The 20882-nt window shown below is 32.2% G+C and overlaps 1 protein-coding gene across 14 annotated transcripts in view; it reads right to left on the bottom strand.

Annotated features, from left to right (window-relative positions):
- The window catches only part of Arb2a (ARB2 cotranscriptional regulator A), a 437422-nt gene that overhangs the window by 297095 nt on the left and 119445 nt on the right, over positions 1 to 20882 (bottom strand). For all 14 annotated transcript variants that reach the window (XM_087180725.1, XM_013071100.3, XM_013071103.3 and 11 more), the window contains one exon: positions 19694 to 19885. In XM_087180725.1, coding sequence (XP_087036851.1) covers positions 19694 to 19885 — 192 coding nt within the window. The remainder of the gene's footprint in view (positions 1 to 19693; positions 19886 to 20882) is intronic.

Raw genomic sequence — 20882 nt, 5'->3', positions numbered from 1 at the left:
TATTTTTAATTATATCCAAAGAATCTTCATAATGCATAAAAAGCACCAATATGTCACTTAAACTATTTATCAAAAATTTGAATGTTTGACATTTCAGAAGATGTAAAAGGCCAAAGATAACAGAAGCTGAAATCAAATGTATTCAAAAAATTTTTTATTTCTTTTTTTCCTAAAAGCTTACTGACTTTAGGTAATATGGCAGAAAAAGAAGAGAATGCAGGGGACAATATCGCATACACTCATACACAGGAAAAACAAGGTCTACTCTGTTACATTTTCACTTTAAGTGCAATATTTCGATAACATTGGTCTGTAATTCCTTAAATTAAATTGGTACTTCTATTGCATAATTTCTATTGCATAATGGATTTATTATGCTTGAACCTGATACCAGTACATTAAAAGTATGCTTAAAAATAGTATTAAATAGTTAAGCTGAAAGGAAAATTAAAATTATTGCTCTAGCAATGAGAATGCAAGATGAAATTATTTTGTTCTTTCTTAAAACCCTAAAATATTTCAAATTATTCTAACTGAAATTATTCTTTACTAATATTTCTAAATAGGCATTTTCTTTCTTCAGAAAAATTTTCAACACTCAAAATCTGTGATTGCTAAAATGCAAGGTGAGAGATTATAGAAGCCAATGATAAACTTAAGTTTTGTTAAAAATTTTATAAAATTAGTTTTAATTTTCCTTTTCATGAAATATAAAGGGACAAAGTAAAGTTCAGGTAAAAGACGAGGTTTCAAGGACAAAAATATTATATGACAGATTTTATTCTGAGAAAACATTTGAATGTAATTATAAATAGTAATTTTTCAACGGTCAAAACAAACTTACAACTGATGGTCAATTCATTGTATTTGGCAATAATCAAAACAGCACACTCAGGGATGACTACCACCCCTCGGCAATAATAGACCATTGTATTTTGCACACTGTAAAGATGAATATTTTGGTTCATAGACACATTCTTTTCTTTCAGTCCTTTTCATGACCATAATTCTACATATGCCTTCTATTTCCAACAGTTATTGAAGAGAAATGCCAGTTTGGAAAGGGAAAACTTTTAATGCACTTAGTATTGAGTATTTTGATCAAATCTATATAGAACAAATAATTACCAGTTGCTCTGCTTGCCTTTGATTCCCAAATGTTAGATCAGGAATGTATTGGCCACTCTATTTGCAAATTTTTTAGAAGTATGTATAATGATTTAATACAAGCACATTGAATTTAAATTGGTGGTAAAAGGCAAATTATTCCATTGTATCATTTTATGGATCCTTCCTCTTCTCTGTTCATTAAAATGTCTTCATATTCTTTTCATATGTAAGTAGTTCTAATATTTATGACTCTACAAAAATAATTTCTACCTATTGGTGTTATCTTTTACCTTTTAAGACTTAAAGCATCAGATACTAGTAGTAATATGTTTAGATACACTTTACTGGATAAGGTAAGGCTCAGAAATGAAAATAAAGGTTGGGAATTTTTACAAAACCTAGGTTAAAATTCATTTCATTGTAAAACATCATGGCTCATTCCCTAAATAACTTACGACAACTAATTTTGAATGATTTCATGAATATGTAACCTTATGAAAATTATAAACAAATTGGTCCATTATTGAATTTATATTTTCTTCATATTGTTAGCACCTGAATGAACTGGTTAGCTGATCTTAAAGAAAATATTCTTAGAAAGAAAAATAGCTTTTATTCCAACTAAGTAACCTTACATTATGAGTAGCCAAAATCAAATGAGCCTCCTATAGTATCATATACAATAATTTACTAAACTAAGAAAATACTTTAATGCTAACACTAACAAATGGATAACTTTTCCTACCAAAGCATCTAGTATGAAAGTATCTTTGATAAATACATATTACTCAATGAATAAATGGCTTAGGACAAGTTTTCCCAATTGGAGGCTTAAAAATACAAAATTCTGCTTGTTTTTACTTGAAAACTTATCAATGCTTACAGACTTTTACAGCGCATCTAAAAATTCTTTATTTAAAGGAAGGAAAGAAACAAGCCTAATTAGACTCAATAACTTTTCTGAGGCCCAGAAAGATATGAATTCAAACTCACACCAGTGAAGGAAGTAAGACTATAAGCCAATGCAATACTGTTTCCTGACAGGATTTTAGAAAAAACAATAGGGAAAGGGAACCAAAGTGAACAAAAGGTCTGAGAGCTGCTCCCCGAAAATAATAGCTGATGTACAAATATGCAAAGGCGATAGAAATGGGAAATAAGCACATTCCTTCTCTCAACAGGAATACTGAAGCAGTCCGCCTTGTAAACAAGTTAAAATCTCCTTTATTCCTACTTTAGAGTAAAGAAACCACCTTTCTCCTTTTTCTTCCCCTCCTCCTCAATCCAGAACTAATCATCTAAATATATGGCCTATACCTTTTTAATTTCTGTGTAAACAAAGGATCTCTATTTGAGTAGATGCATACTTTCTACTGCACACCTGCTCCTATTCCGTTTCCCACAAGGCATTTACTAATGTCTTTCTAGACATGGGTGAGCCCGTTAATTGCCTGAAATTTTTGAACTTGGAAATACACATGGAAGAAGCTGTAGAATATGTTTCTGTGCCAAGAACTGTGCTACTATTGCATTTTTTAAATTAATAGCAACAATGTAGTACACAATCTTTCTGTTCACAAGCAACTAAATAATTGATTGATAATAAGAGTACAATATTAAAAACATCTATGTAACAAATCTTTTGCAAACTAAGTATTTGTTTTTGTAACTAAGAGGAAATTTTTAAATTAGAAGAAGACAGATTTTTTTTAAAGAATTGATTTTTCCTATATTTTCATTTGAAGTGGGCCATATCTGTAACAGAAAAAACACTATAAAAGTAGAATCTATAGAATCAATTTTAGACCTAGAAACACCAATTCAGAATATGTAGCATATCACCATCATTAAAGAGATGAGAAAAATACTTAAGATAATATACCTTCTTTTTGATGAAAATTAAAAAATGAGACATAGCAGTCATTGCTTCGGGAGAAAAGAACACAAACAATATTGTAGTATTATAAACACAGAATGTTTCTATGTTAAATAGCCACATCACTGATCCTTTTTCTACATCATTACATAATGGCAGTCGCCAGATTTCATTCAGTTAAACACAGGAAACACTGAAAATGTTTCTTTAGTCTTACTGTAGGTTTTATAAGACAATGTCAATTGTCATTCACAATTTTTCCACTACTATCTAATGAGTTCCTTGCTGAGTATCTTTTCAACAAAGATATTCAAAGAAAAGAAAATACACAAGGAACAAAAAGTTAAATCACAGTGTAAGGTACTATAATTTAAAGATATTAGGTGACACTGCTAGGTGTCTTTTCTTGAAATATCATAACAAGGCTTAAGCACAAGTAAGCATCTGCATGATCGATGTTTAACACTGAAAGACATCCAATGACTTGGAAAGAATATGGTGACAAATAACCTTAAAATAAAACAGAATCTAAAACAGAATTCTCAACTCCCTCAACACTGTGCACTCCTCTTCAGTAGTCCCATCTCATTTAATGATATTACTGTCTTCCCTATCGCACAAGTTAGCAACCTAGGGGTCACATTTGAGTCTTCCCTTTCCTTCACTTCTTACCTACAGTCATCAGGTGCTATTGTCCCTATGTTCTTAAGAACTTCTGCTCTCCTGTTCCACATGTTCCCTGGTTTCTCAGTCTACTATCGTGCTTACACACGGTATCACAGTAGCATCGTACTAGTCACGTAAACGTATGCTAGATTAACTTTCTGAAACACTAATTTGACCATGGCATTTCTTTTTTTCGAAACACTTCAATGCTGCCCCTTAAGCCTATGACAATTTACAAATAACTTAAGAGGCCCTGATGATCTCTTCACCCTCAGCCTTTCCCCCTCTCATCAAGCTCTATAATTGGGCTTTACTCAACTAATCCCCCTGTCTGAAATACCTCTCCCTACTTCCAAGGGCTTACTTATACTTGAGAACTTAAGTAAATATTAGTAGAGAGACAGATGGATTTAAAAGATGTCTTTAATATGCTCTTCCACAGTATCCTGTGCCTATACTTTTGGGTACATATCACATTGTACCAAATTTGTTGTCTATTGTCATTAAACTAGAATGTCTTGAAGGCAGGCAGTCTTCTGTTCATTGCTAAATTTACATTAAACTTAGTAAATATCTGATGGATATACAGATGAATTAGAGATGTGACGGATGGGTAGGAGAACAGATTTGACAGAGGAAGACAAGTAGAATAAAGTATTTTCTATTAACAACTCTGAGTTTAAAAAAATCATTTTCAGTATACTTTTGTTTCCATTTGCTAGGTACTGTTACCTCTAGAGGACAACATTAGAAGTCAGTCTAAATCTGCAAAGTAGTGCTAAAACTAACTTAAAAGCCCCTTGTGTCCTTCCCCCCCCCCCCCGCCCCATTAACTTTATTGGTACATTTTAGGTATAAAATAGTTACATTCATCATTGGGATCTTGTACCATAACATGAGTCTCTTGGTTCTTATTTTTTTTCCCCTTCCCTTGCCCTCCCTTCACCCCCTCCACCCTTCCCTATTTGCAAAGACTTTGTTTCCATTTTTTTCCTCTTCTCATATTTTTTCCTTTCCCTTTTTTCCCTTCCCTACCCCTCCCAATTCCCCTGCTCTTTTAGACCTTTTCTTCCTGTTACACAATATCAGTTATATCTTTTTTTAAATTACAATATTAAGATCTAAGAGACATTACCACAGATTTTACAGAATTTAAAAGGATGTAGAAAGCATATTACAAAAATCTTTTTTGAAATAAATTTGACAACTTCTAAAAAGTAACTTGGAAGACTAATGAAACTAACTCTGGAGGAAATATAAAATTTGAATAGCACCTATTACAGAAAGTATATTCCTAGCTTGAAAACCTACCTATATGACAACACCAGGCTCATAAACATTTTAACTGATCAATTATATCAAACAATTAAAGCAGAAAAAAGAAGGAACACTTCTCCCCTCATTTTAGGAAATCAACATTGTGCTAATCCTAAAACTGGATAAAGACAATAGAAGAAAAAAGTATGAACATAGATAGAAATTTGGTTAACAAAACAAACTATTAGAAGTCAGATCTGGCAGGATGTAGAAAGTGGTTTTGTTATAGGGATGGCAGTGTTGGTTCAGCATTGGAAGATCCACCCCCAAAAGTCATCATTTTAACAGAGGAAAGGAAAAAGCCATATGATCCTGTCAGTAGTTGCAGAAAAAGTATTGGACTAAATTCTACAGCTGTTCATGGTAAAAGCTATCAGGAGACTAGAAGTAGAACAGAACCTTCTCAACAGATTAAAGACATGTACTCCATGCTTCAAGTGAGAACGCCTTATATGAATGAAGATACAATGCTTTCTCCTTAAGGTGGGGAACAAGGGCAGATATGCTTACTCTTTATCTGTCCTTTAAACTATGAAACCTAGTCCCCACCAAAATAGTCTGGCAATAAAAATGACACAACTAGGATAGGATTGGCACGGCAGAAGCAAAATCTTTATATGTAGATGAAATGATCATCTACAGAGAACATACTAAGAAATCTCTAGGAGCCCCTAGAACTTGTACTTGAATTTAGCAGGATTAGAAAACACAAGGTATATATAAAAATTCAAGTCTGTGTATACATGCTATAAATGAAGAAGTGGATATTGAAATTTAAAAGTTATGTAGGAGTACAAAGGACCTAGAAAAGTTAAAAACAAAAACACAAACAGTGTTGGAAGACGTTTAGTACCTAATTTTAAGACTTCTTCTAAAGCTACAGTAATCAAGGCAGTGTTGGTGTAAGGAAAGACATATAGATCATTGGAAGAAAACAGAGAATCTAGAAATAGAACCACACATATATGGTCCACTGAGTTTTGAATGATTATTTAACATTAGCATTTTGTAAAATATAAACTCAATGCAAGAGCTGAGGAAGAGATAGTGTTTTCAGCAAAAGGCACTAGAACACCTGGTATCCGTATATAAAAAATTAACCTCAACCCTTTTTTTCCATACATGAAAATAACTTGAAGGAATCTATGAACCTAAATATGAAAGCCTAAAAGTATAAAACTTTAAGAAGAAATTATAAAGGAAAATATTTATGAATTCAGGGTAGGCAAGAACTACCTAGGATACAAAAAACATGATGTATAAAAGAAAAAAATTGATAAATGAGATTCCATCAAAATTTAGAACTTTAAATAACATCATTAAAATGAAAAGTAGTCCTTAAACAGACCATATTTACAATGCATATAACATATGACTAGAATATATAAAGAATTCTTAGAGCTCATTAATAGACAACCTAATTAAAATGTAGACATAAGAAGATGATAAATAGCCAGTACAGCAAAAGGAATGGTGTGCAACTCTAGAATCAGAAAAATACTAATCAGTACAATAATAAAATTGAATTATACATTCATTAGGGAGATGAAGTTAAAAGTATTAAAAGCGTTGTCATGACATTTTCTTTTTGTTGGATTCTCCCACTTTGCATTTAATTTCTCACGCCCAATGGATTCATTCTGCTGGATTTCCTGGGGTTGTGATCCTCATTGTCTTTTCCTAGGATTGTCTAAAATTTTTTGGAGTGCTGGTTTGGTATTCATGAAGTTCTTGAGGTGCTCTTTATCATGAAAGTATCTTATTTCTCCATCAATTTTGAAAGATAGTTTTGCAGGGTACATCAGTCTGGGTTGGAGGCTGTTTTCCTTTAGGGCTTGAAATACATCATTCCAAGCTCTTCTTGCCTTGAGGGTTTGCATTGAGAAGTCTGCTGTGATTCTGATGGGCTTTCCTTTGTATGTGATTTGTTTCTTTTCTCTCACTACCTGTAGAATTTTGTTCTTCTGTTGGATTTCTGGAATCCTAACTATTACATGCCTATGTGTAGATTTTTTTTTTTTTATTAAGGCTAGCTGGAGTCCTATATGCCTCACTTATCTGTATGTCAAGTTCTTTTCCCCCTCCTTGGGAAGTTTTCTGCCATTACTTCTGTGAACAGTTTTTTTATGTCATCTGCACTGTCTCCTCTTTCTTCATTGACTCCAATCAGTCTTATGTTATTCTTCTTTGCATTTTCTAGCAGCTGCTGGATTGATTTCTCATGTTTCCTTACAATTTTAAAGCAATTTTTCTTTTCCTCCTCACTAATTGCAATCTTATCTTCTATACGTGAAATTCTATCCTCACATTGGTTCATTCTGCTGCGCAGACTTTTGATGTAGTTTTTATTAATCTCTTGGAAATCTGTTTGTATCTGTTTTATGGATTCCATTTGTTTCCTATGTTGGGATTCCATCATGTTCCTCAGATCCTCTATTTTTTTATCTGTATCCTCTCTAGATTTATTAATCATGTCTTGCACCATGAGCAAAATCTTTGCTGTTATCTGAGTAATTATTTCTGATTTCATTTTTCCCAGATCCTCTTTTGTTGCCAGTTCAGAGTCCAGGTGCTTGAGTACCAGATTGTTCCATCTCGTTTCCCTTTGGGGTTGCAGTAGGTGATCTGGAAGTCTGTTTTTGAGGCTTGTTTATGTATCTTCTCATTTCTAAGGGGGGGGGCGATTCTGGCACCCACACAGCTCACCTTCTCTGCCCTAGGAGCTTGGGATGGCAGCAGGGGAGCTTCCTTCTGGGTTCTGGGACCGGCTCAGCTTCTCTGCCCTAGGAGCTTGGGATGGTGGTGGAGGAGCTTCCCTCTTGTGTCCTTAAAACAGTTGGTAACATGGGTATAGAAAAATCAGTTGCCAATACATCTAGATACTCAATACAGACTCACTAGTCATGCTGTTACAAAGAACAGGACAGAGTGGCAAGATTTGTACAGAAGAATAAGAGAAAACGAACCCCAAAATACTAAATACCATCACCACTTCCATACCTATTAATTATAATGTAACAGTCATAATAAGAATTTGTACATATCATCTATTTAAGAAACAGGAACTGAAACCGTGTACTATTTTCTATAGGTAAATTTAATAAAAGGACAGCTCCTACCAATAAAACATCACATTTTTCTCTTTTATTATTTAAAATTCATGTACTCCTGCATCCTCATTAAAAGTTTTACAATTCAGCTTCAGGTGGAGTAAAAATGCTTTTCATATATATTGTCATCTAATTTGCACATAATACTATAAGCTTAGTATTACTGTTATGCTGATTTTTATGAATTAAAAAACAGACTAAAAGAGTTAAAAACTCTTGAATAGATCATACAATTAATAGGTCACAACATTAAAATGGGTAACTAGGAATCTTTCACCCCAAATCCTGTACTCTTATTCACTAAAATGCACTGCTAGGCAATGGTGAAAGTGTATGCTCTCAGAGCTCAGTAAGCTTAAAGATTAGTGGGAAAAAGATGCATACCCATAAAATCTGTGTCAAAATGGGGTCTCTACTATAATGCTGGTTGTTAAAGGTGCAGTGTAATGCACAAAGTAATAAAACTATCATAGTTAGGAGGCTCAATTGCATTTTCCAGTGCATTAAGAATGTAATGAATTGCATTGCAAAAGCCTAAAAAGATGAAGCAATTATGTAGGTTTCTTCCAAATGTATTTTTTAATCCAACTCTTAATGTTACAAATTTTCTCGTAAAATAATTAAAAGTATATAAATTTGAAAGAAAAAAAGACTAAGAAGCCATAACAGAGCTAATACAAAAGTTCTCAGGGATTTAAAAATAAGGAATTAAGATTACTCATTTAAACAATTATTCATATCCAATTATGAATACCATATATACATATACACATATATGTATGTAGTCTCTTATCAAAAGCAGTTTTAAATTCCATGGCCTGTGGCATTAACATAGATTTCAGCACCATGAAGCACAAAATATAACAGGTTAATACCAACTGTGTCAATGATTTTCTCTAAGAAAACTGTTTCCATAATACACTACCATAAAATGTTTAGCTAAATATTCACTTGAGTAAAAGTTCTAATAAATATATTCAAATAACTAAACCTCTTTTCTCATTTAATGAAATAATTAAATTTTGTCATTAAATATAAACGCTATACCTGTTTTTCATTTCAAGGTTAAATTTTCTGATTTTATTACCCCAAAGTAATAAATGAAAGAGCCATGAGATATTACTGGTCAATATTTTTAATTGTTCATATAGCACTGGCCTTTCTCAAAATACCTTTCCTTCTTTAAACTGATTCAAGGCTTTATATTTGTTAATGTACAAATGAATGTTAAGTGCTTCCTATATAACCCACTTTTTCCCTCTAAAATGAAAACTGCAAATTGAGTTGATGGGCGACAATGAAAAAACTACACCAATTATTAATTCTGTATAAGTTACCTTCTACCCAGGAGATTCCTTAGAGAAGGACAGGAAGTTTGGATTTCATCATACAGTGTCACAGGCAGAAAATGAAAGAAATTAAACAGATGCATTCTGGACAGAGAGAATCCCTGCAGTGCAAATGATACACTGCATCCCTCCCTCCTACATGCTTTCATGTTGTAATTTGTTAACTTCCAGGGAAAAAGAAAAGTACCAAGACTTTGAGTTTGTTCTGATAGAAGTATTTAATTTATTTACATTTCTAAATACAAACAATACACGCTGCTCAAAAGAACAGTACATTTTCAATCCATGACTCTATCAAACAGGTGTGCCTGAAAAGTTCAATGAGAAGAGTTTCTTACTATCAGAAAATGAAAACTAAGAAGTAGTTTTTCTTTAACAAAGAGTCTTTCTTAAGAAATATTCTTGACATCTGTCTATTTGGATAAAATGCTCTTTAATATTTTCAAAGCTAATCAGTTATAAGAAAAGATAACTTTATTAAAATTTGAAACTCATGGAATAATATATAAGGACTTATTTCCCAACAGACAGACAAGTCTTTTAAACAATGGCTTATTTTTTAAAAATATTAACAATATTTGTTTAGCAACTTGAATTTTAACATACTGAGCTATTTGTGTGCATGTAGGTGTATATGTTTGTGTATAATCATAAATATATTTCAAAACAAACCCATTTTTGATATTAAAGAAATAAATTAATTTTTATTAGTGAGCTATTAATAGTCCATGGTCGTTGTTAATATCTCATAATAAATATAAATACATATATAATTTGATATGTTGTGTTCTTTATTTGCAATCTACATGTACAACAATAAAGACGACAATTTAAATGCATTGTTTTCAAGTGACTAGACTTCAATAACAGTATGATGTATGTAAAAACTGAAAAAATATAACAAAAGAAGGAGCCAGGGATTTAGCTCAGTGGTTCTGCAGCCTGCCTCACAAGCTCAAGGACCTGAATTCGATTCCCGGTACCAAAAAAAAGAACTATATATATATATATATATATATATAAAACAAAAGCAATATTTTCATTAGCAAAAAGAAAAGCAGCATTGAATTACCTAGTTAACAGTATATTCCACAAGTTTCTTTTGGAGATACATATCATTTATCATTATCACTGTATTACTACAGAAATAAAAGGCTAAAGGAGAGCTTCTTACAAATACTATTTTTCCAGTGCTATTAAGGGAATATTTCAATCTATAGTTTTGACTTCAAAATAATAAATTATGACATAACTTACTTTCCTTCAGAATTTGAATTATAACACATGTTCATTACAACTTAAACTAGGGAAAAATAATCATTCGCTATGTTATACCATTTCTACATGGCATTAATAATATAATATGGCTTAAATCTTATAAAATAAATTGTGGGTAACCATGAAACTACATTAATTTTTTAAGAAAGATATATACTGGACACTCTATTTGTGCTCTTTATTATTATGTAATCTTCTTCTCAAAGCTTCAAATTTCATGAGGCAATGGAATCTCTGTATAACCACTTCATAAATATAGTACCATCTCTTTTCTAATAGGATTATAAACACAAAGCAACAACATGTATCCCAAGATTGTTAACATCTCAATGTGTACATGGCAGTACTGGGTTACTGATTATACTGCAGTAAAATATGAGAGGTGAAGTAAACTATGAGAGTTTATTTATTTTAAAGTATAAAAGGGCAAGATTTTAAATATACAAAGCATACCAATGCATTTCACCAAATTCTGACAACTTGCTGCAAATTTTAAGTAGTGATTTGTTTTCAGTCCAGGAAAACAAAAGCCTATAAATTCTTAATAAAAATATTTAAAACACTATACTGATATTTTCCAATATTTAAACAGGGCACTTATTTGTAATTGCTATCTTCAAATGCCTTGTATTTATGTCATGCTAAATGTTGAATAAAATCAAGTGATATTAGAATATCAGAAACATGAAATGCTATCAAACAACTCCCATGGAAGCTAATAATTATTTTTACTTCAATTCACATGCTTGATATTTTCTTTAAATATCTTCTTTCACTGATTATGTAAATATAATACATTTAACCTAATACTTATTGGTTTAACCTAACCATTCAAACTATACTTTCATAAACAAATTACCTCCTTCCATAATTTACTGCCTCGGTAATTTTAATTTCAGGCTTAGTATTTCTTATTACTAAAGGCTTATGTTATTTCCATTTTATTCTTTTCAACTGATAGAAACTCACAGGAAAAACATTCAAGGTAAAAGTATAAAGACTAAAACATCTTAGAAACCACAAGTACAGTAACAAATGCAAACCTGACATCTTTAATCTTTTGCTAAATCTAGGCCACTCAATAAGTATTCTACTTTACTGAAGAGATATATATATATATACATATATATATATATATATATATATATATATCTTCTATTTATACATAAGTTACACTAAAAGTTCAACCCTGCCACAAGTCCTGCCTTCTCCAACCTTTCAAAGTGTCCAGAATGTTGCTCATAACTGCAGGAGGTATTACTTACTTTCTACCTGAGAATCTCACCCCCACAATTTTACGTACTTGGTCACTTCTAAAACAGCTCTGACTCAGCAATTCAGACTACTTTAGCTGATTAAAGGAAGGCCCTCAGAACAGAGATCAGCAGTTAAAACAAAATAAAAAGGAGGAAAACAATATGGATCATGGACACAATAACATAAAGCTCAAGAGAAAAGCAGATTTGAAAAAGACATCAGAATCACTTCTTGGCCTTTTGGCTAAGATCAAGTGAAAAAGACAGCGTGAATCAAAAAGAAACTATGATAGAAATTAAACAAGATTATTTTATGTTCATCTTATTCATTTAAACTCATCTCAACCTACATTGAAATTCTGGTCATAGACAAACTCCAAATTATACTCATTATTTTTCATATAAAAATGGTGACTAATCATTTTTAAATCCAGTATATTTTCTCTTTCTCTTAGTGAAAAGGCCTTTTTCTATTTCAAAAGTTATCTGAAGTCAGGTATAGACAGAGTAGAGAAATAGGTATTAAGCATTAAAGGCCTTGTAAAATTTTTCTTAGGTTGATGTCAAATTAGATTAGCAAGGTGCATTATATGATCATAGCTAACTATTCATTTGACAAAGGAAAAAACTTAACTTCTGGCATTATTCCTGCTAATTAGTTCAGTACTACAGACAAAAAGAGCTATCACAGAAGCGCTTACCATATCTATCTCTGAAACAGTGACCAAAATTTTAGAAGGTAATTGGATTTTCAAAACTGAGCACAGCTTTTTCCTCCCCAGTCATGACAGAGCCAGAAGGTAGTGATGTATCTGCCATGATGCAACAAGCAGACCTGTCTTCTGTCAAGAGTTGAAATCATAAAGGAGTAAGCTGTCCTTAACAACCTCTCTCCAAACTGTCAGCTCTCTAGAGCTGTCATCTCCTTGTTTTCTTTTGCGGGGATGGGGGCTGGTGTGGCTCCATAGACCTTGTCAGTTTAGTAATGTGATAAAGCTTTTAATCTTTCTGAAATTTTTTCTCCAACAATCTTCAATGAAGTCTATAAGTAAAAACTTGTATTTTAAAAGTTAATTTAAATTTTCCCTCAAAGTTTACATTAGATTTAGTGATATTGGTTTCAACCCATAGTTTAGTAGTTCCATATTTTAAATAGCAAAATAATATTACTGATTTAAATTATTTTCTAATATATGAATTTCGGTAGCTTAAATTCAATCACTAAAGGAAAAAAAAATAAAGAAAATTTGCTGTTTCATACTCAAACATTTATTAACTGTTAAATTCGTTCATAAAAGATCAAAATAAGAACCATAACAGCATATTTCATTAATCTTTTTCAAAAATTTTCAAATTTCAAAAGAATCTTTTTAAATATAAAAGGAGAAACTCCTCAGAGTAAAAAGTAAAGGGAAATCAAAAACTTAAAAATTGAAAATAAACACTAAATGAAATCACCTTGTGGTTTCTTGCATATAATTCCAGGATGCACATCCATATATGAATGCAAATTTAGTATGTATACATGCATAAGCCTACTTTTTAAATAAATGATCTCATTCTTGTGTTTTCATAGGATAACTCTTGGACATCATTCCATATGTGCACGCATACATACACATATAGCACATTCCTTTTAATAAACTACATAGGCTTCCATGGCTTGAATATGCTATCGTTGAATCAAACATTCCCCTACTCATGGACATTTAAATGCTCAGAAGTTTTTGTGCCATGAAAAAGTGCTGTGGTGAGCACTCATGAACATATACTTCAGGCACTGCTCTCTTGCAAGTCCCTACAGAGGGGACTTAAGAGTTGAAGGTGTATACACACTGAATTTTGGGAAACATTATTAAACAGCCACGTAAAACAGATTACTCAATTTACATTCCCATCAATACCTAGACTTAGTGTTACTAATTCATCACCAAACAACTCATTATCTATTACCATTGGTGAAAAATAATACCTGTTATAAAAAGCATTTCTTTAATTTTCACAAATACTTTCAATGACTATTAGAAGAGCATCAAGGATTGTCATTTGAACAAAAGTATATATAAATATATATTTTTTATTAATTTTAGTGGTACATTTTAGATATACTACATGCTGACATTCATTATTGGGAATTTGCACCTTTACATAATCTATCTTGGTTATTATTCTTTCCCCATTCCCCTGCCCTCCCTTCACCCCCTTCATCCCTCCCTATTTACGAAGACTTTGTTTCCATTTTTTCCTTTTCTCATATTTATTCCTTTCCCTTCTTTCCTTTCCACTACCCCACCCTTCATACTTCCCCTTCCCATTTGGACCATATCTTCCTATTTCACATTATCTATTGCAACTTTTGATCTTTATTTACACTTTCAGTTTCTCACACCAGAGAAACTATTCGGTATTTACAGATGTGTGTCCTGTTTATTGCACTTGGAAAGAAGGGAATGGAATTAATATGAGAAAATGAAAAACTGGAAACAAAGTCTTTGTAAATGAGGAGGGATGGAGGGGTTGAAGGGAGGGCAGGGGAATGGGGAAAAATAAGAACCAAGAGAGATTATATAAAGGTGCAAATTTCCAATGATGAATGTCATTATATTGTATATCTAAAATGTACCAATAAAATTAATAAAGAGTTTGACCTTTTGTATACCTAAAGCGTACCAATAAATGTAAAAAAATGTAAAAAAAGAGCATGGCCTCAATGTGCATTCATTTAGCTATAAATGTCTCTAGTTTCTCATTCTTTATGAGAAAGAGTAGTACTGCGTTTTGTAAAAGAAAAAACAAACACATTTTCTTTATCCAGTCTCCAGCTGATGGGCAATTGGGCTGCTTCCAAGTTTAAGCTATTACAAACTGTGCTGCTATGAACATGGGTGGACATATATCACTGTGGTGTGATTCTTTTAACTCTTTTGGGAAGATACCCAGAAGGAGAATAGCTGGGTCAAATGGGACCTCTAATCCTAGTTCTTTGAGGTATCTTCATACTGATTTCCACAGTGGTTGCACCAGTCTACACTCCCACTAACAGCGGAGAAGGGTTCCTTTTTCCCCATAGCCCCACCAGCATTTGTTATTGGTTGACTTCATGATGGCAGCCATTCTTTCTGGGGTGAGGTAGAATCTCAGTGTTGTTTTCATTTGCATCTCTTGAATAATCAGTGATGTTGAATATTTTTTCATATGTTTACTTGCTATTTCTACTTGTTTGAGAAATGTCTGTTCATTTCAGATGCCCATTTTTGGATTGGGTCTTTAAATTTGAGAAGTCTGACTTTTTAAAGTTCTTTATATATTCTAGATAGTTGACCTTTGTGTGAGGAAAAGCTGGTAAAATTTTTTTTCCCACATTGTGAGTGTGTCTTTACACTGTTGGTGGTTTCTGATGTGCAGAAGCTTTTTAATAAGATGAGATCCCACTTGTTGATTCTTTGAGCTAATTCACATGGAACTGAGGTTCTGTTCATGAAATTTTTTCCTACACCAATGTCTTTAAGAGTTCTACCTAACCTCTTCCAGACAATTTAGTGTTTCTGTTTTAATATTTAGATCTTTAATCCACTTTGATTTAAGTTTATTGCATGGTGGGAGATATAGGTCTACTTTTAATCTTTGGCAAGTTGAAACCCAATTTTTCCAGCACCATTTATTAAAGAGGCTATCTTTCCTCCAGTGAGGGTGTTTGGCTCCTTTGGTAAAAATGAGGTGGCTGAGTGTGTCTGGAGTTGTTTCTGCATCTTGTAATCTATTCCACTGATCCTTGGGTCTGTTTCTTTGCCAGTACCATGCTGTTTTTATCATAGTAGCTTCATATTATAGTTTTAAGTTGGGGATTGTGATACCCCCTAGCTTGTCTTCGTTGCCTAGAATTGCTTTTGCTATTCTAGGTCTCTTCTTCTTCCAAATGAATTTTTGGATTGTTTTCTCTAGTTCTGTGAAATACGCTGTTGGAATTAAAATCAGGATTGTGTTGAATCTATATAGCAGTTTTGAAAGTACAGCCATTTTCACTATATTGGTTCTTCCCACCAGAAGCAAGGGATGTCTTTCCATTTTCTGATATCCTCTTCGATCTCTTTTTTCAGAGTGCTATAGTTTTCAGAGTAGAGGTCTTTGATTTCTTTCATTACACTGATTCCTAGGTTTTTCACTTTTTTGGATGCTACTGTGAAGGTAGTTGTATCTGCAATTCCTCTTTTACTGAGTCTATTGTTTGTGTACAGGAAAGCTATTGATTTTTGTGTGTTGACCTTCAGCTATTCTACTGAATTTGGTTAAGTCTAGAAGACTTTAGGTGGAGTTCTTGGGGTCTTCTATATACAGCATCATGTTATCTGCTACTAATGACAATTTAACTTCTTCGTTTCCTACCTTTCTTCCTTTTATTTCTTTCTCTTGTTTAATTGCTGTGGTTAATGTTTCCAAAACTATATTGAACAGGAGTGGTGACAGTGGACATCCTTGTTTTGTTCCTGATTTTAGCATGAAGGATTTCAGTTTTTGACTATTTAGTAAGATATTGGCTGTTCGTTTTTCATAGATTGCTTTTATCAGATTGAGATAGAGACCATCTATTCCAATTTTTGGTAGGGTTTTATCATGATTTTGTCAAGTGCTTTTTCAGCATCTATTCAGATGATCATATGGTTTTTGTCCTTGGCTCTATTAACATAGTATCTAACATTTACTGATTTGCATATGTTGAAACATCCCTGCATCCCTGGGATGAATCCCACTTGGTCAGGGTGTATGATCTTCTTGATGATCTTCTGTATTCTATTTGCCAGTATCTTAGTAAGGATTTTTGCATCTATGTTCATTAGTGAGATTGGCCTATAGTTCTCTTTTTTGGTTGGGTCTTTCTTTGCTTTGGGGATCAAGGTGATGCTTGCTTCCAGAAATGAATGTGAGAGTATTGCTTCCCTTCACTTTCAGTGAAGTTTAAATAGCAGTCGCAATAATTCTTCTCTAATTATCTTGTAGAATTCAGCAGTGAACCCATCAGGAACCAGGCTTTTCTTGGTAAGTTTTTAATTATGTTTTCAATTTCAATGATTGATATTAGGTTTTTTAGAATTTTTAGGTCTTCATTCAACTTTGGTAATTCATATGTATCTAGGAATCTGTCCATTTCTTCTGTGTTGTCCATCTTAGTGGTGTCTCAGGTTCTCAAAGTAGGTACTGATGATCCTCTGGATTTCTGCTGGGTCCGTTGTAATTTTACCCTTTTCATTCCTAATTGCATGGATTTGGGTCTTTTCTTTCCTTTTTTTGATAAGGTTGGCTAAGGGTTTGTCAATTTTGTTGATTCTCTCAAAGAACCAACTCTTGGTTTCATTGATTTTTTGTATTGTTCTCTTCATCTCCACTGCATTGATTTCTGCGCTGATCTTTATAATTTCCTCCCTTGTATGAGCTTTGGGTTTTTCCTGCTCTTCTTTTTCTAGAAGCTTGAGGTTCAGCATCAGGTTGTTTAATTGAGCTCACTGTGTTTTCCTAATATGAGTATTCACTGCTATGAGTTTCCCTTGTAAGACTGCTTTCATTGTGTCACAGAGATTCTGATATGTTGTACTGGCATTGTCATTTAATTGTAGAAAGTGTCTGATATCTTCTTTAATTTCCTGTGACCCACTGGTTATTCAGAAGTGGAACAAAAGTATATTTTATAATATAAAGTTTATCACGATTTTGACGTTTCTGAGCCCTTAAATATATATTTCTTCCCACACTTCTATCTCCTACTTGTACTATTATACAAATATTCAGTAATTTTTTCATAAGCTCAGGGATGGCATTATTCTTATTAAAAATAATAACTATGCCTATTTTATTATGATATTTCTATATTCTTACTCCTATCTAAAATTAACTATAGGTAGCTATTAGATTTCTATCAATACTTGCATACTTCTCAGACACTTTTGTTGAACTAGCAAGCTCTTAAAAGTATATATTCGAAATATCATGAATTGAGGGCAGTAGTTAAGGTGTTTCAAAAAATTCATCACTTAAATTACTGAAAAAAAGTAACCTATCCTAGATAACCCTTGATAACAGCTCCATGAACATTTTGAAGAAATTCTAGTAGTATAATCAATCAGTTTCAATCACAAAAGTACACACCAAAAAGGGAGAAAAATCAAAATGGAGTAAGAAAAGAAAAAAGTCAACACCCATAATAGAAAAGTTAAGCCATAGCTTATTAAAAGCAAATGATTTACAAACTAAAAACTCTAACTCAAGGCATATAATTCATATCAATTAAAGTTCCTTAAGTTAGCCCTGCTATAGTTATAGTAATTTCTAAGATAAAGTCCTAAAATGTGCTAGGTTGATCAATATTGCTATATAAGGAAGTCATCTCCTGAGATTTACAAAGCATTTGGTTATGTAGAAATTCACTTTCTATCATTATTTTAAAAGATACAGACTGTAGAATCACTACCTACCATTGAGACAACCACACAAAACATGTACTTAAAACGCTATATTGAATTATTTTGATTATCTCTGCCACTAATTACACTAAAATGTTAGTGGAAAAAAAAAAGAGAGAGAGATGTCAAATTCACCCCCCAGAATAAAATAAATGAAAGAGAAGTAAGGATACAAATATCAGTAAGTTTATGGAGGACAAACTGGATAGAGGTAAAAGTACTGGCTTGGTATTACATCAAATTCAAACTGAAGTGCCTCCAGGAGGTACATAATAATTGACACATGCCTTCATTTTCTGCTGGAAGCATCAAACAGTTAATGCAAAATAAATTTTTGAAACCTTGTATTTCTGAAAAATGCCTTTAGTTTACCTGTTCAATTTATTTTAATAATTCAAGAAGCATAGACTTTCAAGTTAAAACGAATTTTCATTTTTGGGATTCCTTTACTATCTTTTGAAACACACAGCAAAACATTTAATACTCAATATTCAGTAATTTTGCGCTCTTATATTAATTTTTACATAAGAGGCCATTATACTTTTTTTCCTGAAGATTTCTCCTCAGCTGTAAAAAAAAAAATGCATACTTTGCATAATTGGGCTTTTCAATGAAGAAATTAAAAATGAGACACTAAAATAACATTAGATGAACATTAAGATCTAACAGTGTAAGGTAAGAAAAATAATTTCATTGTTTCAAAAAAGAAAATCTTGAATACAATCTTAAGGCACCAATTGTTATAAATCAAGTAATAAAAAATTTAGTAAACATCACAGTTTACCATGTTGTATGTTTGTTTTATGATTAAAGCAATTTATTTGGGGGGCTCTAAGGAATATTTTAAAGACAAGAAAAAAAAATCACTGAGTTACTCTTAACTTTTCCTTTAATGAAAAGAGAGTAGCTTATCTAGCAGATCTCCTTTATTTTCTCACTTTGCTAAATTAGGTAGTCAAAGGTTTACAAAAGCAATAATGATATGTTGTTAAAGTATGTTCAATATAGATGAATATTTGATAGTTTGATATTTCATTTAATTAAAAATAATATTAAAATTGGAAATATTCATTTCAAAGATACTGTCTAAATCTTTGTGTGCTCAATACCATTCTGTTTTCCCGAACAACTGCAAAATAATGCAAACAAATCATCATGTAAGATAAATAATCATGTGAAGACCAGTTATACTTAGGATCTACTTTTTGAAGTGACAAGAGAAAACACTTTACAACACATAAAACTATAAAAAATGCCAGAAAAAGGAAATCGCACTTACATGCACAGCTCTCTTAATAAAAGGTATCTGTGTGCCACTGTCCAGGTCTTCATTTATAATAAGCCTTCTAGCCCACTGACCTGCCCTGACAACACCGCTACCGTGAATGAGGACCATCAGCTTCTGTGGGTTTGTCAAAGCGTCCTCACTCATAAAGATAAAACTCTTTGGTTCACTTTCAGTGGCATCTACCTGTAATTTAAAAAAATTAGGTAATAAATAAATGATAGCTGATGAGGCATACAAAAAATTAAAAAACGAATTATAAATTACTTGATAGCTATACAGAATTAAAGGAGTTGAAACAACTTTAAAATAAAATTAAAATTTTCAGTAGAGATTAGTAATTACATATTAGGTGGACAAGCAAAACATGACAGCAATTTGAATATAAAAATATATTGTAAAGGATACTGGAAATATGCCTCCCTACATTATTATTGTGTGGTTAGTATTATCATCATACTTAAAGAATAAGTCAAATTTTTTAGTGCTTCCTGTGATTCAGATACTATGTTAACTTTTAAAAACATTCTCATTTAATAATTTTATTAAGGTGATATTATTATAATGCTCATTATTAGACGAAACTGAAGCCTAGATAATTTAAATGAGTTGCCCAAGGTCACACAGCTATTAAGCTTATCATTCTATAACTCATGTTTATTATACCTACAATAGAAAATAGAAAACCTAAATACGAAGATACATCAACTGGAAACCATATTTTAGTTTTGAATACTAAAAATTTTTAAAAGCGGATAAAGGAAAGTATTTAGAAATTCAAACACTTTTCTATGTACAAGGACCTCAAGTTTCACTGAGACTGTAAACAAAGAATTATACAATTATTTTATGAAGCAACATTATTCATGCATTTCAGTAACCCTGATTTAAGTACTAGTTAGTTAATGGGGGAAATATTGAATGTTTATCCATTTTGATTGTGCTTAATATTTAAGTATCTAACTGGATGATGTATAATATAAATTTGAAAGATACACAAGAATATAAGGAAGGAGTTATAACTTCCCAAACTTTTATTATTTGTGTAATAATGAACTGTATCCCACATCAATGGTGGCCAGTAACTGGAAATGGAAGTCTTTGTGCAGCCAAGTCAGAGCCAGAAGCTGGAGCATTTGGATGGCTAGTAACACACACCCCAGTAGGGATCTATCCACATGCT

This window comes from Heterocephalus glaber, unplaced genomic scaffold (assembly GCF_053883595.1).
Source record: "Heterocephalus glaber isolate CG9 unplaced genomic scaffold, H.glaber_assembly_v1.0 deba00001465, whole genome shotgun sequence".
Classification (NCBI taxonomy): domain Eukaryota; kingdom Metazoa; phylum Chordata; class Mammalia; order Rodentia; family Bathyergidae; genus Heterocephalus; species Heterocephalus glaber.
This window is presented reverse-complemented; position numbering and strand designations above follow the sequence as displayed.